Source organism: Rattus rattus, chromosome 10 (assembly GCF_011064425.1).
Source record: "Rattus rattus isolate New Zealand chromosome 10, Rrattus_CSIRO_v1, whole genome shotgun sequence".
Classification (NCBI taxonomy): domain Eukaryota; kingdom Metazoa; phylum Chordata; class Mammalia; order Rodentia; family Muridae; genus Rattus; species Rattus rattus.
Genome location: NC_046163.1, coordinates 36,789,042 through 36,814,060, shown reverse-complemented (window position 1 = coordinate 36,814,060; position 25,019 = coordinate 36,789,042). Strand labels below are relative to the sequence as shown.

General features: G+C 45.8%; 1 protein-coding gene across 2 annotated transcripts in view; it reads right to left on the bottom strand.

Moving 5' to 3' along the window:
- Nucleotides 1–13,386, bottom strand: part of LOC116911377 (quinone oxidoreductase-like protein 2) — a 40,549-nt gene extending 27,163 nt beyond the window's left edge. The window contains exons 1-5 of one of the 2 annotated variants that reach the window (XM_032915318.1): nt 13,236–13,386; nt 13,043–13,151; nt 3,465–3,561; nt 754–812; nt 188–253 (exon numbers count right to left, since the gene is read on the bottom strand). In XM_032915318.1, the coding sequence (XP_032771209.1) occupies nt 188–253; nt 754–812; nt 3,465–3,561; nt 13,043–13,151; nt 13,236–13,285 (381 nt within the window). In that variant the 5' untranslated portion in view covers nt 13,286–13,386. The remainder of the gene's footprint in view (nt 1–187; nt 254–753; nt 813–3,464; nt 3,562–13,042; nt 13,152–13,235) is intronic. The other variant, XM_032915319.1, reaches the window with a different exon arrangement.
- Between the last annotated feature and the right edge of the window lie 11,633 nt (nt 13,387–25,019).

Genomic DNA, 25,019 nt, shown 5'->3' with positions numbered 1-25,019 from the left:
CAAAGGCTGTCAAGAAGTTTAGCATTGGAAGGAAAAATAAAAACCTGCTTAGTCAAGAAACACGGTGAAATGTAACAAATGCAAAAGGAGGAGAGGACGGTGTGAGGAAGAGAGATGAGGAAACTAGAGAGAACAGAGGAGAAAAAGAAATGTCTGTGTGTCCATCAGTGCCGAGAGTCGGAGATACCTTCTGGTCAGTGATGCACTGTTCGGCCATCGCATGGAAGTTACTCACTCCAATAACACGATCTCCCTGGAGGGAAGAGAATGTATGTTCAAATGCATGCATGGCCTTGCATCCCGAACACACATCTCTGACCCATAAGACGCAGCTTGGCCTTAATATCTAATCAGAACTCACTTGGAGTTTATAACCAAATCAGCAATTCTCTCAGTACTGCCAACAAGCTACCAAGCCAACATAAGCACATTTTTCACAACAAGCAAGCCAAGGAAGGAAAAGATAGTAGGAATCAGAAGTCCTGTGACTACTTACTTTCACTTGAGATTCAAACTTAATAGTCCTTTATCTTTTCAGTAACTGAAGACCAAGTATTATCTTATATCCATCATAAAGAGTTTAATGAGATCAGAAACTTCCAAGACCCCCCCATCTCCTCACTCAGAATTCACTCTTTCTCTTCTGATTTGGTCACATGGCAAAAGCCAGGAGAAGCTAGACTTTCTGGGTATAAAGGAGATTAGCACATCTCTCCCAGCTACACACACATTCTGGGGTTTTAACCAATTTACCTTTTTCACGGTGCTGACATCTGCTCCTGCCTCTAAGACAACCCCAGAAAACTCCATTCCTAAAACATTCAAAGATTAGGTTACCAACCAGGCTGTGGTGGCACACATCTTTCATCTCAACCCTCAGGAGTTCAAGGCCAGCCTGGTCCACAGAGCTAGTTCCAGAATGGCAAGGGATACACAGCGAAAACCATCTCAAACAAACAAACAAAACAAAACAAAACAAAAACTGGGTAGTGGTTGAGAGCACTGACTGCTCTTCAAGAGGTCCTGAGTTCAATTCCCAGCAACCACATGGTGGCTCACAACCATCTGTAATGGGATCCGATGCCACTGAAGACAGCTACAGTGTACTCGAAGACATAAAATAAATAAATCTTTTAAAAATCAAAAGAGGTTGGGATTTAGCTCAGTGGTAGGCCTGCCTAGGCGCAAAGGCCCTGTTCAGTCCTCAGCTCAAAAAAAAAAAGACAAAACAAAACAACAACAAAAAAAAAAGAAATGTAGGTTATCTTTGTTTTTTTTTTTTTTTTTTTTTTTTTTTTTTTTTTTTTTTTTGAGCTGGGGACCTAACCAGGGCCTTGCGCCTTCCAGGCAAGCGCTCTACCACTGAGCTAAATCCCCAACCCTGTAGGTTATCTTTGGAACCTGGCAACCTGTACATAGGAAACATGACTGGCAGGCCACCTCCGCTTTTGGGAGCTGTTAACATTTTCGGTGCCCATCATTTTAACTAAGTGTAAAAGGTGGTGCTAAAAAACCCAAAAAATGAGCATAAGATTTCGGGCTGGAGAGATGGCTCAGCGGTTAAGAGCACCCGACTACTCTTCCAGAGGTCCTGAGTTCAATTCCCAGCAACCACATGGTGGCTGACAACCATCTGTAAGGAGATCTGATGCCCTCTTCTGGTGTATCTGAAGACAGCTACAGTGTACTTATATATAATAAAATGAATAAATCTTTAAAAAAAAAAGATTTCATGATCACAAGATGTAAGTTATGGTTGTCCCACTCTTGACCTAGATCATTTCAAGAATGTGTACATAGACTCGCTGGTACACAGGTACTTTTTTTTTTTTTTTTTTTTTTCTGGGGCTGGGGACCCAACCCAGGACCTTGTGCTTCCTAGGTAAGCGCTCTACCACTGAGCCAAATCCCCAACCCCACACAGGTACTTTTGATCCTGAGTACTGGGCCACTGGCCAGTTGGGCCACCCCAACTACCATGATCACCAGATTATATTTATGCCTCCCAAGTGCTAGGGATGTTGCCATGTGTCCTTTGCTGAACTGTGAGGAGGTTCTCAAGGACATGACCTGAGTTTCTGCAGACAGTGTTCAGCTCAACAGGATGCATTACTGTCATCTGCCCTTTCTTCATCCACCTCTGAAATTTATGACCATAATAGCTATACATTTCCTACTTGCTCTGCCAGGGGAATAACTTAATTGTGACATCGTCTGCTGGTCTATTCTTACAGCAAACACAAACAAAGGGAACTGGGTCCTAGTATTAACACACAACCAAAAACCTCAAGCATGACAGCTATGTTGCAATCACGCAATCACTATAATCTTTATATTTATCCCTATAAAATATTCATGTACTATAAACACACTAAGCTCTACTTAAATCTCCTTAAATAAACTTCAACAACAAAAATCAGTCATTCATCCAGGTACTAAAGGTCTAGAAGTAGCTAGGGGTTGGGGGATAGCTCATGCCTTTAATCCTAGCACTTGGGAGGCAGAGGTGGGTGGATCTCTGTGAGTTTGAAGTCAGCCTGGTCTACAGAGTGAGTTCTAGGACAGTCAGGACTACACAGAGAAATCCTGTCCTCGAGAAACCAAAAATGGTCCAAAAGTAACTAAACAGAGCACAATAAAATTCAGACAGTGGGCTGCTAAGACATGTCTAAATGTTTTCCTTCCTCCTCTCCCTTTTGGACCTTTTGCATTGAGCTTCTTAAGGTCTGTGCTGATGAGGCTACAGATAGTAGCTGCAAGCATGTTTGAGATCCTTCGGAGAAAAGCTGACACTGAGGCAACACTGAGAAGGGAAAGGACTGACTAGGGTTAACAGAAAAGAATTCTGGAGAACACAACACTGTGTAAACAGTTGCCCATCTATTCATTTTAAAGTAGTTAGTGAATGTCCTCTTAGCACTGGCTGTCAACGTGACACAGCCCAGAAGTATCTGAGGGAGTGTCAATTATGGGGTTGCCTCGGTCAGATTGGCCTGTGGGCATGTCTGTGGGGCGTGTTCTTGATTGCTCATTGATGTAGAAGGGTCCAGCCCACTGGGAGTGGCACCATCTCCGGGCACAGGGCCCTGGGCAGTAGAAGGATAGCTGAACACAAGCCCAAGAGCAAGCCTCGGTCCTCCACAGTTTCTGCTTGGGTCAAACAAACCCTTTCTTTCTCAAGTTGATTTAGGTCAGTGTAGTTTATTTATCCCAGCAACAGAAAATCAAACCAGACCACTGAGCGTCATCTATGGATGGTACAATGCTAAACTGGGGACAAAACAGGCCTGCACGGGGAAGGTCATGAGGTAGTTACTGTAACAATGATGACGACATAAATAACGGAAACCTCACTGGTCGAGCCTGGCAGAGAGTGAGGAGCAGTGTCTGTGAAGATGCATGTGGCTGTGGAGTCCTCAGAATTCTTCTCTTCCTGAGGTAGTTCCTTGGTCCCCCATACTCACCAGGTGTAAAGGGAAGAGGAGGCTTTTCCTGATACTGACCACGACAGACCAAATTATCAGCAAAGTTAATGCCACAGAAATGAACATCGACTCTGACCTGCATAAGAAACACAGCACAACAAAACATAGAAGTCTACACCCTAGAGACAATGTTCACTCTACAATAATTCATTTTAAAAGGGCTACTGAGTAAATGAATGACAACCATATGCCAGGAAAATGAAGCATGAGCCAGATTATCAGAAGGTGAAATGGACTAAGTTTCTGCCTTTATGGACCTGGAAGTACAACAGAAAAGGCACCAACTAAATAATAATGAAGCTTTAAAAAAAAAAAGCCATATGTTGTTGAGTCAGAATCTCACTATGTAGCCCAGGCTGGCCTCAAACTCACTATGTAGCCCAGGCTAGCTTCAAACTTGTAGCCTCTCAGAATTATAAACCTGAACCACCATGCTTGGCTCATATGTGTTAAATTATAACCCAACATAAAAGTCTTTTTTTTTTTCATCTTTTTTCATCTTTATTAAATTGGGTATTTCTTATTTACATTTAGATTGTTATTCCCTTTCCCAGTTTCCAGGCCAACATCCCCAACCCTCCCCCTCCCTTCTCTATGGGTGTCCCCTCCCATCCTCCCCATTACCGCCCCCCCCCAACAATCACGTTCACTGGGGGTTCAGTCTTGCAGGACCAAGGGCTTCCCTTCCACTGGTGCTCTTACTAGGCTATTCATTGCTACCTATGCAGTTGGAGCCCAGGGTCAGTCCATGTATAGTCTTTGGGTAGTGGCTTAGTCCCTGGAAGCTCTGGTTGGTTGGCATTGTTGTTCATATGGGATCTCGAGCCTCTTCAAGCTCTTCCAGTCCTTTCTAAGATTCCTTCAATATAAAGTCTTAAAGACAGGAGAAAGCACATGATGAGGGTATGTGAGTGAAGAAATAAAAAATTCAATAATAAGTAATAAGCCGCCTAGCTACCCAAAAAGAAGAAATAGGGTCTGTGAGGACATGAACTTTTCACCCTCCCTTGCTATACAATAGTTCCCGAAACATTCTTGCATGAAAAGTTTCCTGGAACAACCATTAATGACCCATAGCCTCCGGGCCAAATGACCCCACGGCCCTGTAAAATGTCACTACCCCTAATCACAATGTCACAATGCCCTGGGTGTGTTTGCTTAGTGTTGTACATGACTAGCATGTGATCTAACTGTATGGGCTGTTTATGGTTTTAGAATTCCCCTCCTCCCTCCCTCTTGCTCCCCCTGGTTTGTGGTTTTTTCCTTTATAAGCTCTGTGAAAATTCAGGTCGTGGTCGAACTCCACTGCCCCTGCGTGGGATACGAGTCTCGACCCCAGTGCACTGGTTGCTATCGATAAACCTCATGTAATTACAGCAAGGACGGTCTTGTGTGAGTTCTTGGGGGGTTGCGTCATCCCGAGACTTGAGTGAGGGTCTCCCCGCTCTGGGGGTCTTACATTGGGGGCTCGTCCGGGATGGGTGACCACCCTCGTCTCCAAAGACCCACTTGGAGGTGAGATAGCATCTGTGTCTTTGTCTGTGTCTGTGTTTTGTGCCGCTATACTCTGGGTCTGTATTTGCTACTCTGGGTCTGTATTTGCTCATGAGTTCTGAAGTTCTGGTTTCTGCAGTCACTCCCATCTCGGGCTGAGAGGGGAGGCTCGTTTCTCAGGAGAGAGAAGCGAGTGTGGCGGTAGACGTGCCTGGGGCTCACTGATTGCACTGCCCTGGGAGACGTCCCAGGAGGTGAGGAGGGACCCCAGGGACGCCTGGGAGATTCCCATCTGGGTGCTTGTGAGGATTCAGTGATTCTCCTGGGTTGGAGAAAAGACCTGCCCTCCTGGCCATCTGTATTTCCAGAGTGGTTTTTGTCTGTTGTGTCTTGTCCTGTGAACGATCGATCAATAGGCTCAGATCTGGGGACTATCTGGGCGGGCCAGAGAAGGAGCTGACGAGCTCGGACTTCTCCCCCGCAGCCCTGGAAGACGTTCCAAGGGTGGTTGGAGGAGAGGGAGATCCGGATCCGTGGCACCTCCGTCCGTTTTCGGAGGGATCCGCACCCTTGATGACTCCGTCTGAATTTTATTGGAGTAGAGGATCCAAGACCCTCGCTGACTCCGTCTGAATTTTTGGTTTCAGTTTGGTACCGAAGCCGCGCGGCGCGTCTGCTTGTTACTTGTTTGACTGTTGGAATTGTTTGTCTTCTTTGTGACCTGACTGTGGTTTTCTGGACGTGTTGGTGTCTGTTAGTGTCTTTTTGACTTTCGTTTCGTGTTTGAATTTGGACTGACGACTGTATTTAAAATCTTGGACCGACGACTGTGTTTGAAATCATGAAACTGTTTGCTTTGTTCGTCGAAGAGTTTTACTTGGTCTCCTTAATGCTTAGTGAGTAAGAAACTTAATCTTGTGGACCCCGCTCTAGTGGCGGTGTGTTGGTTGATAGCCAAAGTTAATTTTTAATACCAGCACCTGTGGGGGTTGGGGATTTAGCTCAGTGGTAGAGCTCTTGCCTAGCAAGCGCAAAGCCCTGGGTTCGGTCCCCAGCTCTGAAAAAAGGAAAGAAAAAACAAAACAAAAACATAGTGTTTTATCTGTGCTTGTGCTCGCAGCCAGCTGTGATTTAAATTTTGCTTGGGAGTAAGGAATCTTAAAAGCGGAGTTTCAGCCGGTATGGCACTTAGTGCGTAGCTGCCTAAAAGATCAGAAATGCTGTCAACAGGCTATAAAAAAAGGGACAGGCGGTGTTAGAAATGCTGCGGGAAGAACGATCTAAAAAGGCTGAGAGCGAGGTGGGAGAGGACTATAAGGAAAACAAGAAAGGAATTTCTGACATTTGCTCACAGAAGGAGAGCACTTATTAAGAGAAGTTCTTTAAGGAAGCCTGCCTTATCTGCTGTCCTTATTCCAAGGGAGGAGTCAGTCTCCAACATTAAATTACTTTTATCGCTGATCATCATTAACATGGAGAGTGCCTTTGGTCCTATCCCCACAGCAGCCAGTACCTGCCCCTATGGTTAAAATGCCCCAGGTTGGGGGACAAAAAGAGCCCCTAAAATAGTTTCAAAGAATCTACAACAAGCTGTAAAGAACTTTGTTTTGTTTTGCCAGTCAAAATTTAGAATTCAGGCTTTGGCGGTGGTCAAGGTCAGAATTAATGTGTTCTTTTCCATGGGCCTTTAAACCCAGTGAGACAGTTTGGTAAAGGGCTGCTACTGAGGTCCTGATAGCCCCAGGTGAACTGGTTACAATTCTTTTGTCAGCTGCTTAGTATCTAGCACGCAGGTTCTAACCATCTCTCCATCCTTTTGTTATTAGTTGTTACTAGAAGCCTAGTGTCATTTGGAGGCTGGTTCTCTTGAGAGGCAAAGCCACCAAGCTGACACTGAAGAGAGGTACTCCTTAAGGGAAAATCTAAGTCCAGAGAGACAGCCGGTAACAGATAGGCTGCCCCTCTGCTCGCCTTTCTGTTTCATAGACAAAGTTGTGCTTATATTTACAATGGCCTTTTTGTCCCAAGAGAGCCTCCTGGTTTAGCTGTGTGACTAAATGCTGTTTGCCCTCTTCAATAGACCTCTATTCTCAAGATTCTCTTGTTTTCTCACCATCCCATTTGAGATGCTTGTTAGTAGCTGTTACAGGTCTTCTTTACCACTGAGGAAAGACGGAATCCTACTAGAGGCCAGAAAAAAATGTTCCAGACACGGATAGAAGGCCCTCACTTCTGCCTGCTCTCTTCAGACGCCTGAAGGTAGGGAGTGCTCCAGGTCTGCCGCCAGGCTCCAAGGGTGGGTCTCTGAGGGGCTGGAAAGTGCCCCACCAATCTGGCCAAGATAAGGAAAGGATATGAAGAGAATGTTACAGAAACTTGAAGGGTTAAGTTAAGTTGCTGAGAGTTAGTATAAGTTACAGAGAAAGTAAGGTTAAACAAAGAGAAAGAGAAAGAGAAAAGAAGGTAAAAAGAGCAGAAAGCTAGGGAAGAAAGGAGACAAAAAGAAGAGGAAGTTAGAGAGCTAAAGAGAGATAAAAGACGGGAGAGGAACATATACTGGCCACAGTAGTTAGGGAACCTAGGAAGATAGTACCTGGCAACAGAAGAGAATTACTGGCTAAAGATCAGTGTGCCTAATGCAAAGAAAAAGGACACTGGGTCAGGGACTGTCCAAGAAAGAACAAGAGGGGCCACTGGAGAGCTTCTTGGTCCTAGAGTGCTGGCTATGTACAGAGATAGAAGGGAAGTGTGGATACAGGGACCCAATGCTCTGTGCTCCTATGCCCCCCAGTGGGCCAATATCCAAAGACCTTGAGTGCAAGGGGCTACTGGCAACAAACAATACTTATGGACTGCCCGAAGAACAGTGGACCTTGGCGTGGGCCGGGTAACCCACTAGTTCATAGTCATCCCTGACTGCCCCCATCCCTTGCTCATGAGAAAATTGCTCCCCAAAATGGCTTGCGTGGGCTGAAATGGCTGGGTGAGGCCATGTGTATGCATATCTACAGACTGTGTATGTGGAGCTTAAGACCTGTCTCAGTGCACCAGAACCTGATGCTGGGAGATGAATGGCTTAGTGCTTTTCTGCCTGGAACACACCGTTCCTGCCAGCCGGGCACTAACAATTATCACCCAATCCAGGACTTAAACTGTGATAGAGTGGCTGAGAGTGTCCCAAAAGATGGGACCACTGGTCAGCTGCCATGGACTAGATTCTCCACTGGTTGGGGACAATCTGGTCACCTTGCTGCCCAGTCCGGACCTGGAGCCACCACAGCATGAGTGTCAAGCACTGACAGAAGCCCATGGGTGGAGGAAAGACCTCTGCGACTGGCTGATTGACCGCTTCTGAAAGCCGAGGACCTTGTCACAGACGGGAACAGTTCTCTTCATGAATGAAGGTCAGAGATAAGTGGGTGCTGCCATGGTGGACAAAACGATGTCATCTGGGATGGCTGAACTTCTACACCCCCAGCACATCAGCACTGCAGATGCCTTTGCCATCTCTTGGATGCCCTGGTGAAGCCAACAACTGTGAGTACTATTCATTGCCCCGGAAAACAGGAGGGAAGAGATTCAGTGACATGGGGCAGTAACAAAGCAGATAAAGTGGCTCGAGAAATGGCTATGCAGGAGCCTATCCTGGTTACAGGCCTGCAAGAGACAGCCACTGAGAACTAGGATCGGACTAAGGGATGGCCTCACTTAGAAAAGGCCCAAATTGCTTAAAAGATAAAGGACAATGAATGGCACACTTGAGGGGAAAGCTATACTCCCCAGAGAACAAAGAAAAAACTCACTTTGCCAAATACAGATATGGACACACTTAGATAAAAAGTTTGTCCAAATAGTTAAGGTGTATGTAATAGACTTTAAGATTTTAGCCAGAGAGACAGTAGAAAGTATAAGGTATGTCAATAAGTGAATGCTTAGCAAGCAAACAGGGCAAAGAGACCTAGAGAGTTTAGTGAAAAGTTGAAGTGAACTTCACTGAGATAAAACCAGAAAAATATAATCACAAGTATCTCCTAGTGCTTGTAGATACTTTTTCAGGAATAGATAGAAGCTTTCCTCACCAAACGAGAGACGGCCTCTGCAATCATCAAGAAGATACTGGAAGAAATCTTTCCCCAATTTGGAATGCCTAAGGTAATCTGGTCAGACAACAGCCCTACTTTCGTTGCCAAGGTAAGCCAGGGTGTGGCCAAGTATTTAGAGGTCGATTGGAAATCACATTGTATTTACAGACCTCAAAGTTCAGGACAGGTAGAGTAAATAAATAGAACTCTAAAAGAGACCCTGACCAAATTGACCATGGAGACTGGCACAGACTGGGTGATACTCCTTCCTTCTTGCTCTCTTCAGAGTAAATACCCTTCCAGATTCAGCCTTACCCCTTTGAGATCTTAAATGGGGCCTCAGCTCCCCTGACTGTATTAGTTGATGTTACTGAACCAACATGTCATAGTGCCATAGTAATAATGATTTGTGTGCCAGGCTAAAAGACCTACAGGTGATACAGAAAGAAATCTGCTCACAGCTGACAGCAGCCTATGCCCCGGAGACCCCTGAGACATCCCATCAGTTCCAGGTCGGAGACTGCAGCTACACTAAGCCCAGACATTCGAGCCTCGCTGGAAAGGACTGTACCTGGTGCTGCTGACCACCCTGACAGCTGTCAATTCTCAGCCCTCACCAGCCGTGTACTAGCTGTTGGGGCTGAGAGCTGGGACCTAGAGGGAAATTCAGTCATGTTTGTCCTGGGTTCTATCAAGATAGGTGTGGGATAGGCTTGATTTCCATTACAAATGATATAACATTGCATATGTTAGTACTCTTAACACTTCTTGGGACTGTGCCTCAGGGATCACAATCTATATAAGTTTAGAAGTTCTAAAAGCTAGTCATGACCTTGGTGTATAGGTTTAGATAGTGTCCAGATTGGAATCCTGATGCTAAAGACTTAGTAAGACAAAAAAAAAAAAGGAGTTGAAAATTACTTAGGGCTAAGGCTATCGAGGTGCTGCAAGGGCAGCACAAGGACATCTGCTGTTACAATACAAGGCTTATAGAGAATTCAGAACTGCCATTCAGGAGTAATTAAAGACTCCATGAATAAACTTAGAAAAAGGTTAGACAAAAGGCAGACAGAGAAGCACATCAGGGATGGTTTGAAAGTTGGTTTAATAAGTCCCCATGGTTAACCACTCTCCTCTCTACTTTGGTTGGGCCCATTATAATTCTCATGCTTCTACTTACTTTCGGGCCATGTATACTCAATAGGCTGGTGGCTTTTACAATGGCTCTAAGATTAGAGCCAATAAAAAAGAAGAAGTGGGGAATGAAGAAATAAAAAATTCAATAATAAGTAATAAGCCGCCTAGCTACCCAAAAAGAAGAAATAGGGTCTGTGAGGACATGAACTTTTCACCCTCCCTTGCTATACAATAGTTCCCGAAACATTCTTGCATGAAAAGTTTCCTGGAACAACCACAATGACCCATAGCCTCCGGCCACAATGACCCCACGGCCCTGTAAAATGTCACTACCCCTAATCACAATGTCACAATGCCCTGGGTGTGTTTGCTTAGTGTTGTACATGACTAGCATGTGATCTAACTGTATGGGCTGTTTATGGTTTTAGAATTCCCCTCCTCCCTCCCTCTTGCTCCCCCTGGTTTGTGGTTTTTTCCTTTATAAGCTCTGTGAAAATTCAGGTCGTGGTCGAACTCCACTGCCCCTGCGTGGGATACGAGTCTCGACCCCAGTGCACTGGTTGCTATCGATAAACCTCATGTAATTACAGCAAGGACGGTCTTGTGTGAGTTCTTGGGGGGTTGCGTCATCCCGAGACTTGAGTGAGGGTCTCCCCGCTCTGGGGGTCTTACATGAGCTCTTGAGGAATGCCAAGAAAACCAGGAAAGTAATCCTTGTACTAGGAGGTGAGAGCTTGGCATGGACAAAAGCAAAGGTGGGTGCAAATGCCCTGCATGAGGGACAAAAGGAAACCGAGCAAGCCTGGGGCAGGAAGAGGAGACAGACAAGGAGGGAGAGCTCTACACTACACTGAGATTTGTAGGTCTGAACTGAGGATCTTGGCTCCACGCTGGGAACAACAGACTGTCGGTCACTAAGCAGGGTGTCGGGGCATTATCTAAGCAAGGGCAACTATGCTTGTAACTTGAGTAGCTGGGATCCAGGAAGAGAGCCTAGATCCCTGTCTTCTGTGCTCTTGGCAAAGCCATCACTGAGGAAGAATTGCAACCACAGGGCCAGTAGTTTCTCTAGAGCAGGGTTCCCAACCCCCTTCATGCTGCGACCATTTCATACAGTTCCTCATGTTGTGGTGACCCCCCCCCATAAAATTATTTTCATTGCTACTTCATAATCGTAATTTGTTATTATTATGAATCATAATGTAAATGCTTGATATGCAGGAAATCTGATATGGGACCCCTGTGAAAGGGTCATTCAACCCCCCAGAGGGGTCACAACCCACAGGCTGAGAACCACTGCTCTAGACGTTTCGAGGAGCCAGTGAGCTTCAAAAGCTGGTTGGTCCTGGACCATCACTGGCATCCTCTGGGATTTGGTTAGAAACTCAAACTTCCCCATGTATGGAGGCATACGCCTTCATGACAACACTGAGAAGACAGAGAAGAGCGGGTTTCTGTGAGTTCCAAGCCAGCTGGGGATACATAACGAGACTCTTGTCTAAAAAAAAAAAAAAAAAAGGTAAGAAATTCAATCGTTCAGGCCACACGCCATACTGAATCATACATGGGAAGGCTCGGCTTGGCAATCTGTCTGAACAGGCCCAGATGACTGTGGTGCTCAACAGAGAACACATCCCAGCAAGGGGTGGAATCCTAAAAGATGCCAGTGGGGATACCAAGTCAACGTTCTTTACTTGTTTAAGGTTAGTGTAGCGGTGGAAGGTTGGTGAGACGCCATTTTCTAATCTATCAGAATCATTCATTTCTCCGTTCTTTAAGTATGTGCCACATGCTGGGGCCCTTTCCAAACTCCAGGGATTTAAAGGCCCATAAAAATAACATAAACACAGCTTGCACGAGCTCACCCCTTACAATACAAAAAGCAAAACGTTGGAGCCCTCAGCATCCAAAACCTGGAGTAGTTATTGCCTGGTGGATAGCATGTCCACTGTCCTCAAGTCACCCCATCTTGGTTTAAGAACCAACTTAGGCAAGAGTGGTGAGGCATTTTTGCACTCTGGAGACTTGATGTAAGAAGATCGTAAGTTCAAGGCCAGCCTGGATGACACGGTGTCCTCAAAACAGCACCGATTTCCCAGAAATGAATGACTCGAGATGGGAGAAGCTGAGTGGCTGCGATCACGTGCTCTTCCAATAATCTGTTTTAACCACAGGCCCCATTCGGGTGACCTTTAGGCTGTAGCTGCATCTCCGTCTGTCATTCATGAGCAATTCCTAACATCAAGATACTCTTGCCTACTCCACTCAGTTTCAAATTCTCGGTCTGTACTACCCATGTGTCACACACTGTCACCAGAGTGGTCAACAGGCAAAAGGCAAGGTGACTTTCACATTTCCTGGCAGAAGCCACAAAAGAATCCCATCCCAAATTACTGCAGGACACCAGAGCCCCCCCCCCCGCCCCCGCAGGTATTCTCATGAGATAGAGTGGGACAGGGGCAATGGCCTAGGGGAGAGGGAACCGCAGATAACTTGATACTGACACTGAAGGGGGCTAAGCAAAGAATAAGGGTCCTTTTATCTGTATTGTTATGCAAAGTCTTGTGTAAATCAGATGCTGTTTCTAAGGCAACGTCTCTGGAGCTTTCTAAAGAGGCCCATACTTTAGTTTTGAGGGAGGGCTTCCTTAATGCTTCTGGCCTTTCCATGAACCTTGAAAGGGCTTGACCTTCCAGCCTAAAGTGGGTGCGCTCCAGCCTCTGGGTCGCCCCCTAGGCTTGGGAACTAGGATCTTGATTGAAGCAGGAAGCAGTGCTTGGCTAAGAAAGGCAGAGGTTCTGAACTATACAAGGAGGCATCCCGGGGTCAAGCTTGTCACCCTACCTCCTGTGGCCCGATAGGGCGAGGAGCCACCTCTTGAATGGTCAGGGGCTGCTTCAACTCGGTGCAGACTGCAGCTCGGTAGTGCCGGCTTTGGCCCTGCCCGGCTTGCCTGCAACAAAGAAAAGGGAGCTGGTTTGCTCGGGTGTACCCCGGGGCCTGCGCGGGGGAACTTGGGGAACAGTCGGGCTTGCACCTGCAGAGCCACGCCGGAGGGAGGCACCGCGCACACAGCCGCGCCGCCATGACCAGCCGATGTCGCGAGGGGCGTGGCCAGCGGGTGGCAGGAAGAGCCCAGGGGAGAGCGGAAAGGCGTCCGAGGACGCGCCCGCTCTGACCCCTTAACCCGATAGGCAGGCGGAGTCAGTCTGTCTGTGCTGGGGACTGTCAGCCCCACCCTGCTTCTAGGGCTAGATCACGGGATATACAATCCTTGAGCCCTTCTTTGGTTCTAGAAAGCAAAAGGGAAGCATGAGGAAAATGATTCGATTGCTCCAGATTAAGACAGAGTCTTCTGAGACAGTGTCTCACCACGTAGCTCTCACTGACCTGGAGCTCACTGGATTGACCAAGCTAGCCCTAGAACCTGTGATCTTCCTGCCTCTGTTTCAGGAGCGCTGGGACTACAGGGTGTGTCTGGAAGACATTTAAATCTGTTTGGCAACATTTCAGTAGTAAGTCTGAGGTTCTCTCTAAGAAAGGAGTCCTAAATGCATAGGTGAATCCTTTGATGTCTACATTTGAACATCTTGCTAGAGTTTTCTTGCTACTAATTTTCTCACACAGGATTAATTATGATTAAAAAAAAAAAAACTAAACTGTTACTAATGGTTTGGTGTTAACTGATCCTAAGCAAATCCGAAGAGAATGTCCAATTAAAGACAAGCCAGCTGGGCACACGTCTGTAATTCCAGGACCCAGGAGACAGAGGCAAGAAAATTGAACATTCGAGTCAACCAGAGCGACATAGTAGACCCTGTCTCTGATAAAAATAAAAATAAATTAACATGATGACACATGCCTTTAATCCCATTACTCAGAAGGCAAAAAAAAAAAAATAAATAGGTGAATCTCTATAAGGTTAAGGTCAGCCTGGTCTATATAACCAGTTCCTGGCTAGCCAGGACTACACAGAGAAACCCTGTCTTAAAATATTAGTTAATGAAAAAAAAGTCAGGCCAAAACTTAATGATTCTCGTATTCCACAGGCCTGCCTATGTTAGGGCTGACACTTAATAAATGTGATCCAGTGACTACATAATCCCTAGTTGCACAGGTACACCCTAGAAGAACCAAAAACAACACTATTGTCCATATGACATATTATATAAAATTGCTCAGGAGTTGGCAAGATGACTGAGAAGGTAAGGGTGCTTGCTACCAAGCCTGACAAACTAAATTCAATTTCCAGAACCCACATAGTAGAAAGAGAGAATCTATTCTCCAAAACTGACCCTTAACCTCCAAATGCTGACCTCATGACACATCATGTACCATGCACACACACACACACACACACACACACACACACACACATTAGCACACATAGATATATTTGACTATTTAAAACAGCAGTGAACATGCACCAGCTTTGTATGTGAGGCTTGTGCTATGCTGGGAAGAATGGAAGACTGTATCATTGGATAAATAGCATTTAATAACTGCATAGTGTCTTTAGAAGACATCTGGTCACAGAGTACAGGTCCCAGGTTGAAATCCAGCTCTAGGGGTTGGGGATTTAGCTCAGTGGTTAGAGCGCTTGCCTAGGGCAAGCGCAAGGCCCTGGGTTGGGTCCCCAGCTCGAAAAAAAAAAAAAAAAAAAAAAAAAAAAAAAATCCAGCTCTACTGTCTCTTTGACCACCTCCATTAACTCTTCCATAAAGAGAAGGCATTGAGCAGGAGGGACAAACAGCCACTAATGAAGGGACACTGTAGAGCAAACATGAAGTAAGGATGCATTTCTGAGTTCATGACCTAAGAGGCCTTGATGGCTGAGGAACCCAAGAGCAAATGACCCCCTCAGGTGTGCAGCAGGCACTGTCTTCATAATAACACCCGCTGGGCATTTTTAGCTCCACATACATACAACTGAAGGGAAGCAATGTCTACAATGGGGGGTGATTTTTAAAGACCCCTGCTTCCGATGAGACAGGCATGAAAGCCCTTTGTAAACTGCATATACACCAAGCATGTAAGAGGAACTCGGGACCTGGAGATGTAGCTCTGTGCTATGGTGCTCACCTAGTAAGCTAGAGGCCCTGGGTTCGATCCTCGGCCATGTGAAAAAAAGGAAAGACAGGAATAGTGGAGAAACCCATGTCGCCACCAAATGGTCATTCTTAGGCCTGTAGTGTAACTCCAGAGTAGAGCACCAGCCTAGTCTGTGAGGCCCTGAGTTCGAGCCATAGCACGGGGGTGGGGGAGGGGGTTCCTGGTCGCCAGGAAAGTCAACAACAATAAATCTCTAACTTATGAAGTACTTAGTGAAGATTGTTCTGAGTATTAATTGTTATTGCTATGTAGACCAGGCTGGCCTCGAACTTAGAAGAGCTCCAACTGGTACCTCCAGAGTGTTGGGATTAAAGGTATCCACCACCAGGCCTAGCAACCATTTCTTAATCTTGTTTCATTTTCAGAATCTGTATAATGCATGACACTTTTCAGTATTTAATAGATAATGTATCTAATAAATTATTGAATGAGAGCTCAGTTACCTAGTATTAATCTTCCAGACAATTGGAAATAACTCTAGGTATTAAATCTTTTATTTGTAATTAAGTGCTGTTATGGAAAGTTTTTCATATGCAAGCATATGGGCCAGCAATGTATGTGTGGTATAAGTTCATTTATGTATAAGGGCGAACATGTCTATACTCACACAGAGAGCACAGGAGGCTGTTGGTTGCTCTCCATTCTCTGCCTTTTTCCTTCAGGATAGGGTCTCTCATTGGACCTGGAGCAAGGCTGGCATTAAGCAAGCCCCAGGGATTCTCCTGTCTTCAACACCCCTCCCCCAAAACACACACAGTTCTGGGGGTGGAGTCATGCACACAACCACTTCTAGCTTTTGAGGAAGATGCTGGGATTGAACCCTGGTCCTCCTGCTTGTACAGCAAGCACTCTTACTCACCAAGATGCCTCTCTGGCCGCAGAAAAATGTGCTATTAATGTTTTCACAATATTCTGCCATTCTCAGAGAATATGAAGATCAAGGAGTGTAAAGAAGGAAATCTTTCAATACTGCATTTAACATTTATGAAAAAAATCTGAAAAAGAAAAAATAGTAGAAATCTATTTAAGAAGAATCTTGAGAGCTGGAGAGATGGCTCAGCGGTTAAGAGCAGTTAAGAGCACGGACTGCTCTTCCAGAAGACCTGAGTTCAATTCCCAGCAACCACATGGTGGCTCATGACCATCTGTAGTGCGATCTGAGGCCCTCTTCTGGTGTGTCTGAAGAGAGCTAGCTACAGTGTACTCAAATAAATAAAATAAATAAATCTTTTTTAAAAAGACAGAGAATCATGAAAGGTGTTGAAAATATTTTAGGTAACTGAGGTGATTTGAGCACTTATATGTAAAGTAAGTTTGGCATTTACAGAGAGCAGTCAAAAGATGTGACAGGGTGTTTAATAGTTACCATAGTAGCAAGAAAAACAGCGAGCCTGGCCATCAGGCATTGCCACCACACCTTGCTGTCTGCGTTAGGCTATTGTTTCTTGTTCCCCTGGTTATTTAGTTTTATTTGGGAGTGAGGTGGCAAGAAGAAACAAGAAGAATAAAAGGTGAGTCCTGCAGGAGATTAACATCAACCAGCTAAATCTGAACAATCAGTCCTCTCTAAAGGAGGCAGGAGATCGATCACTGCCCCCTAAACCAGCTTGAACCAGCTTGAGGCTCATTAGGGAAGTAAAAGAGTAACAGATGAGTCTTCCTTCTGGTGCAAACCACATGGAGAGATAATATTTAACATCCAGAAGCTGCTGGAGGGCTGGGGGGTGAAGAAGCAAGCCAAAGCCTGATACACAAACCTCTCTGTTTTCACAGAAGAGTGGAAAACAGTATAAGCTCAGCCTAGGACGAGGCTGGGAATGTACAAGAATCCTCCAGAGTAAAAATGCACTATCCAATAACACGGCTTAAGAGGAAAGGCTGTTGCTGCTGCCTCCAAGTTTACCTCCGCGTCTAGCACATAGCAAGTACTCAGTGAATGCAAGGGGGTGAAGAGCAAGGAGCTCTACCAGCTGTATAGGAGAGCTGCTGGCCCTACACAACTGAAGCCACAAATCCCAAAGGTTTATCAATCATATGTCTATCCATTGATCCATCTATCTATCTACCTACCCATCTATCTATGTATCCATCCATCTATCTATTTATCTATCTACCTATCCATCTATCTATCTATGTATCCATCCATCTATCTATCTATATATATATATATATTCACCTATCCATCTATCTATCTACCTATCCATCTATCTATCTATCCATTTATCCATCTACCTATCTACCTACCTACCCATCTGTTTTGTGTGTGTGTGTGTGTGTGTGTGTGTGTGTGTGTGTGTGTGTGTGTGTGTTCATTCATAAGTTCATGTGCAGGAAATCATGGAGACCAGAAGAAGGAGTCAGATGCCCTAGAACTGGAGTTCCAGGCAGTCGTGAACCCTGTGGTGGCTGTGGATGGACTTCTGGACGAGCAGTAAGTGCTCTTAACTGCTGAAACATCATCCTTCTGGCCCCATTTTAAGGGCTCTTGCACATGCTTTCTTACCTGAGTTTGTGGCTACTGGGCATAATTTGGTCTTCATGTAGATCAGTTACTGTAGATATCAGTTGTCATTGTGTGACATCCTCCAAAATCCCCACGATGTGTAGGAAGGGTTTGCCTCCTCAGTAATCCCCCCTGAACATTACTACCGATCACTACAGTGGAGTTAGCTTTTATCTGCTCCAGAGATGCTCTTGCCGTTGATCTGTGTAATGGCCAGTAACTACTTCTCCATCCCAGGAGTAATCTAAGGTTGGCTATGCAAGTTATTTTTCCGACACCCATAGAATCAGGGTTTCTGATCTGAGATGGAATTCTGGGCAATCTTATCATCAATCCCAGTACTTGGGAGGCACAGGCAGGAGTTCAAGGCTAACCCGGACAGCCAGGGATATATAACCAGGCAGTCTCTCCAAATAGAATGACAACAAAAAGGGGGCATCAAACTGGCACCTTTGTAAGAAACAGAGTCAGTGGGGGTCTAGCTCAAAGTCACATTGCTGGGTTGTGGTAGGAACAGCATTAAGATCAGATTTCCTGTCTGCTACTCTTTCTATCATACTAGGTGAATCTCATTTCTCCACGTATCATCATCTACATCATCACCACCGCCGCCACCGCCACCATCATCACCATCATCCTTACTTCACTTCCTCATGGTGCTTCATAAGTTTTAAAGCACTGTCACCCAAACAGCTTCATTATCAATAGTGAGAGTCATGACGATTAGCATTAGAATGAGCAATTGTTGGTTTCTCAGAGCAGAGCAGTTTCTACGAGCTTTTGCACGGTTTCATTAGCCCTCACGGCGGTTCTGTATATCAGAATAGTAGCATACTATTTTTTCCCACACTTTTATGGATCCGGAATATAGGCTGAAGAGGGTTAAGGAACTTGCCCAAGGCCACACATCTAGGAAATGGAGCAGTTCAGCATCGTCCTAATTGCCTGCTGCCAGAGACCCCCTAACAGTCTCCAACCACCCACTGCGCTTCCCCCCAAATGCCCTTTGGAGTAGACAAAGAAGGTATTATACAATGCATTGTGAACCCAGGCTTCGCTGGGAGTTTTAAGCTTGGTTTTATAGGAATTTTACAGTCTCTCAGGCCCAGAAAAGAGAATAATTCCCCCAAAGAAAAGGATATAGTGAAAGCAGCCTCCAGGGACGCCTGCAGTTAAAGGAGAAGAGCAGGAAAAAAAAAAAAATGCTAGCATATAATTAGGAGATACTTCCCTGTTCCAATAGCCATGAGCTTGAAAACGCACTGGTTTCATTCAAAAGTGTACTGTGAAAGACGTAAAACTGTGACTATGTAAAGCAGTGTTCACACACACCCAGGGATGCACAATGTGATTAAGGAAACAATGTTCTGACTGGGTTGCCCGGTTACAAGTTGTTACTTCAGCGGGTACCAGCAGGCCTTTGGGCTAAGTTCTTGGCATCTAGATGGAACCACTCCGAAGCAGGGATGACCCAGGGTATGGCACTAAAACCGAACCCAAGTATTTGACGAAAACAGCTATTTCCCACCTTAAACCATCATTATGGAACTGGGGAACAAATCCCCAAACATCCTAGAAATATTATGTAAACTTTTTAGTTCCCACCTTCCCCTGGGGGTGGGGGGGGAGAAGTCCTCTCCTCCCAACGCCCCCCCCAAAAGAAAAACCTTTATACAAACGTTCATTAGTTCTCCAGTCTCTGTGCTCGGGTTGGCGTGCATTGCTTTATCTGCACTGCCAAGCTGTGAGCAACACAGATAATTCCAAGAATAGCGCAGTGACAGGAAAGGAGTTTGGACTTTGGAATTTCTCACACCTGCACTTGGTTCCTGGTTTAGCTACTTCCTCATTGTAATCTTGGGGAAATTGTTTAAATTCTCAAAACTTCCACTTCCTCATAGGTAAAAGCAGGCTTAAGTATGGTTGTGAGGATTAACTCAGGTAAGCAAATAAACAGGGATGTTCAACAAGGAGTTGTCACTAAGAAGACACACTCTCTGCCCTTAAGAATCTCACCATCTGGGGTTGGAGATTTAGCTCAGTGTTAGAGCGCTTGCCTAGCAAGCGCAAGGCCCTGGTTCGGTCCCCAGCTCCGGGAAAAAAAAAAAAAAAAAAAACAAAGAATCTCACCATCTAGCTAGTGTGAGTTCAAGGCCAGCCGAGTCTACAGATTGAGTTCCAGGACAGAGAAACCCTGCCTCAAAAAAAAAAAAAAAAAAAAAAAAAAAAAAAAAGTCTCACCATCTAACGAAGTGGAGCACAGCCCATCCTTTGCGCTTTGTTCTGTGATAGAGGGGTACAATGAGGGTTGTGGGATCACAAAGGAAGATTAGCCCACCCCAGCCTCATAGATTTTTTTTTTTAACTGTATTAACCAGCCAGAAGGCACAGCCAGCATTGTCCTAGGTAAAGTATGGCACACAGGAGAATATGGTAAGTTCAAGGTGGTCCAGTTCTGGTTTGAGCCAACGAACCGGGAAAGATGGGGTTGAGACAGAAAGAGCGGACGCTTTAGAGTCAAGCCGTGAAGAGCGCCAGCTCAGTCACTTTCCAGCCCCACGTTCTCAACCAAATGACTTCTTCCTGGATCTCAGTCTCCCCATTTATAAAATGACTGGGATCACAGATACCACGTATGCCAGATGCCTGACACGGGATATGCTTCCTAAAATCATGTTGATTGCTCTCTATCACTCTCTACAAAAAATCTTCATGGCCTATATAGTACACCCGCCTTTTCTTTCAAATCAATGGAAACATAAACGGATGAATTGATTCGCTTAACACGTATTTATTAAACACCGCCATGTGCCAGACAGACGCTGGTCCTGGGAATGCAACACGGAGCAAAACAGACAAAACCCTGCCCCGGTGGGACTTACAGTTCCTAAATAGAGATGGGCGGGTGGCTCACACGTCTGCGAGAGGACAGCCCACTCCGTGGCCCTCAAGGCTCTCCAGTTCCGTGATTTAAAAAAAGAGTTAATAAACCGGGAAAGCAGAGTTCCCAGGAGGTCTAGATGTTAATCCCACTTCCTAACAACAACGGGGAGCCTCCTGCCCTCCCCCTTAATCGCTTCTTGCTTATCAAGCTCCGGCATCCTGTTGTGACCCAGGGGAACGGGTGAGTTGTGTTGTTTGGCAGGAAGAAATGTCAAGGAGGGCTAAAGCGGTTCGTGGGCTCCAGGGCCTGAAGTGGTGGCTGGAGGAAATGGAAAACAGCACACACACACACACACACACAAAGGCTAGCCAGGCTGCGAGTTGCCTATCTCGGCTGCCGAGCGATAAGCCAGCTCACATGCCTTGTGAGGGCGCAGAGGGCCTGTTATTTCAACAGCAGGATAATCATACTTCACAGGTATGACTATCTTTAAGAAAGGCCTCACGACAGGAATCTCACATAATCCTCAGATTCTGTGGGGTAGGAATTAACCCCATTAATCCCACCTTGCCCTTGCAAGTTAACTTTTCCCTCTCCACTGCCTCCTTCCACATGGCATATGACTACCTACATAATTAAGTCATACACGAGGAGGAGGAGGGAGCTCGAGGAGTGGGGGGGATTCTTACCTCATTCCTTATCCCTCCCTACGAATCAGTCAGCCCCTCACAGCTGAGTCCACTAAACTTTTCAGATAAGTTTATTAGCTTCCCTTCCATCCACCCATCCCATTGTGCACCAAGCCCAAGTGCCACTGTCCCCAGTGACCTGTTGTCCCAGTCTCAGACACTTGTCAGTCTCTATCAGGGCTGGCTTGTTACAGTTTCTGAAGCCAGTCCTCTGCTTGTTCTCCTTATCCTGTTCCCGTCCTGTTTTCTGAGTCTCCTCTGCCACCTCAATGCTTTTAACCACATCTGCACACCTGTCTGTCGTCTGTCTCTCCCTTTCCTTAAGGGAATTCTTGTTCCTCAAAATCCTATTGCAGCTTCTGATTCCAGGCCCTGCTTCCTAACTTGGTCTCGCCACCTGTGACTTCTCACCCTCCTCCTCAACCTTAAAGACACGCTCTAGCCTGGCCCCCTGCTCTCATGTGACCCGATAGGTGGAGTCCATAAAGCACTTAGCATCTGGTTTTATGACGTTCTCTTCGCTCTGAATGAAGCATGAAGAACTTCAGCATAGAGGTGCTGACTTCTCAGGGTCTGCCTTCTGAGTGCCTGGCTCTGTGCCTGGGACATGGCAGACACTAAACTTAGAGGTGTTTGGCAAATTCTCCAGAGTCAAGCAATTGGAGGGTGTAGCTAATTTGGTCTTCTCTGACTGTCAGCCTCAGCACCAAACACAACAAGGTTACAAGAATTTTATTCTAAATACCTAAAACACTTGTAAGTCAAGGGGCAAGATATCGGGGAGGATTTCCTTTTCCACAAGCGCGTGGCTCATTTACCAGACGTGGAAGGTTTAGTATTTGTGTAGCCTTCCTTCCACACTCCCCAGGATAAGAGAGGAAAAGGAAAGAAAACAAAAAAGAAAAGAGAGAAAGACCCACCTCCCATCTCTTCCTCCCAATGGACAGCACCGCCATCACTTCCTTTCGAGCCAGGAGACAGGAAGCCTAGATTAGCTCATGAAACTCCCAGTTAGCCTTAGGTTTCCTCACAGATGAACGTGTTAGGGGATGATCTAAGAAGACAGTTCACAGGATTAGCCATGAAGATATACTGTCTACTACCCTCCTGAAGTAACATTCCCAGAGATGCCCCCTACCCCGCAAGGAAAAGGAAACTTTGATTTCCCTGGGATAAACAAGCTTTCTAGAGAGAGGTTCTGTCGCAGACAATGTGTGCACTTGCCAAATTACAAGCTCAAGTTCCACCCAAGTACACACAATCAAAGGCTTTACCAAGGCCATCATTACACAGACACGGGTTTCCTGCTGTTTGGGTAACATTTTAGCGCTGCAGCGATGCAGGAAAAATGTCATCAAAGCATCGAGGTAGAGATGGCTTGTTTGGAGTGGCAGGGTCTTTTTTTTTTCCACCCGATGGCTTACTTCACCTTGTCCTTTTAACGCCACAGCCTGGGAGGGAGCGAAGGAAACCAAGAGGAAAAGAGTGGGCTGCGTTGTGCATGTAATTTGTCTCACCATTTTAGATGGCTTTTTAATGAGCTTTCTCATTAAGGGCTCTGTGAGTCTATGCTTAAAGTTTTCCGGAAAAGCCGATTAGCAGGCTGAAATCGGATGGCACCTTCCCAGCCAGTGGCTTGTTTTCCAGGGACTGTAAGGGAGGGAGACTATGTAAGAAGAGAGACCTGACCTAGCAAACATGAAAGCAAATGGTGTGACGTTAACCAATCCCTACGAAAATACTAATGGTCATCAATTATTAGAATATCGGAGGCATCTGTGATAGCTTTGCTCCGTTCAACTTGTTCCTGAGAACAGAGAGGATAATTGTCTTGTGCTATCCTAGCCCTGAGCTCGTATTTCCTGTAGGGCACGCATTATATTGCATCAAAGATAAAGTGCTCTCTGGGCTCTGACCCCTGAGAGATGGCACTAAGTCTTACCCAGTCCTCCTTCCCATTTCCAGGGCCCAGCGCAGCAGCGTGCAGCTCCAGTGTTGTATCCAAACCCACTAAACGTGGCTCGCCGTTACACCGCCTCGGTGAAGCGCCACCAGCACATGAACGAGCGCATCAATGATTTAGGCGAGTGCCAGGCTGCACATCAGAGTACTTGATCGAGTTGCAGGACTCCGCAAACATTTTAATGTACTGACAGTCCCTAAGTAGGGCGACAGCCTTCAGTTAAGTTTGTCCAGAGGGAGAAACGTATTGAGAGCCAGAGAGACAACTGCTTTGTTGCTATGAGCATCCTCTGTTGGGCTTCTGAGTATGAATGGCTCCTTTTCAGAAGGGAGAGATGGATGTGGTTTTTGCTTTGTTTGCCTTGCCAGTGAGTTTACTTAGCAGAATCCAAGCACAGATGCATGAAAGTGAATCCTAGCTGTTGCCTATGCTTGAACCGACTGTCCAGTGCGCCCCCACCTCAGCTTGGATGGTACAAAGAATGCCTTACTCCCAGTGCCTCTAGAGAATTCAGGGTGTGATATATTTGCACAGCCTGACACAATGTTGGCCATGAGGATATGTATCATGGGGTAAAAAACAAGGAGAGGGGCTGAGGCTGCCCCTCATTACTGATTCACTAGACTGGGTATAAACATCAAGAGAGGGTGATACAATCCTTCCCAAAATGTTTGCTGAATGATCCAGAGCCCCATTCCATCCCTTTATAAGGCTGGTGAAGAATAGTCTTGTGTCTATGCCAGAGATGCTCACTCTCTCTGACTCTCCCCATCTCCTCTCTTCTCTTCTCTTCTCTTCTCTTCTCTTCTCTTCTCTTCTCTTCTCTTCTCTTCTCTCTCTCTCTCTCTTTCTCTCTCTCTCTCTCTCTCTCTGTCTCTCTCTCTCTGTCTCTCTCTCTACACACACACACACACACACACACACACACACACACACACCTTCATACACAGGCACTGAGGAATGAATGATCCAAGCCCAGGGACATCAGAATGAGCGTGAATGTTCTCAGATCAACTATGTAAGCCCTTTGCAGTGCGATCAAGGACAGCAGATCCCTGAAGGTGCTGATGAAGAAAAGAGTTGATCTTCCAACTGGTGTGGCATCCTATTGGATGGCATTTATAGTTTAGGCAAACTCCCCTGAGATTCCACTTCCTGCTGAAGTTCAAGGACTTCTGGCCTAGCGGAGTCTCGGGTCACTAGAGGGCAGCCTGGAACAGCCTTTTCTCATCACTCCTCTCTTGCCTACTGACAGAGCTGCGGCGCCCACGTTGTTCTGGGCAGTAAGTAGCTTGCCAGCCCATCCTGGAACCGGTTTCCTTTCAGAAACTTGTCTCGTTGCCACATCACCGAATATATCCTGCATGCATTTCACAGTGTCACTATAAGAAATCTGATTCCCAGAGAAAAATAAATCCTTAAAGGTGTACAGATTATATGCCCTCGAACATTAGATATTGAAAGAATCGAAGACATTCTTCCTATTCCCAAAAAGTTCAAAGATAAGGCAAAACTATAAAGAAACCTCTTTAAAAACCAAAATTAGTAGCAGTTTTCAAATTAGTAGAATAAAGTAGTAAGTTAGATATAGACAGATGCTTGTCTGTTCATCAAGGAGCCCCAGGTCCAAACGGAAGGGGATCACTGTAGGCTAAGATGTTTGTAAATTA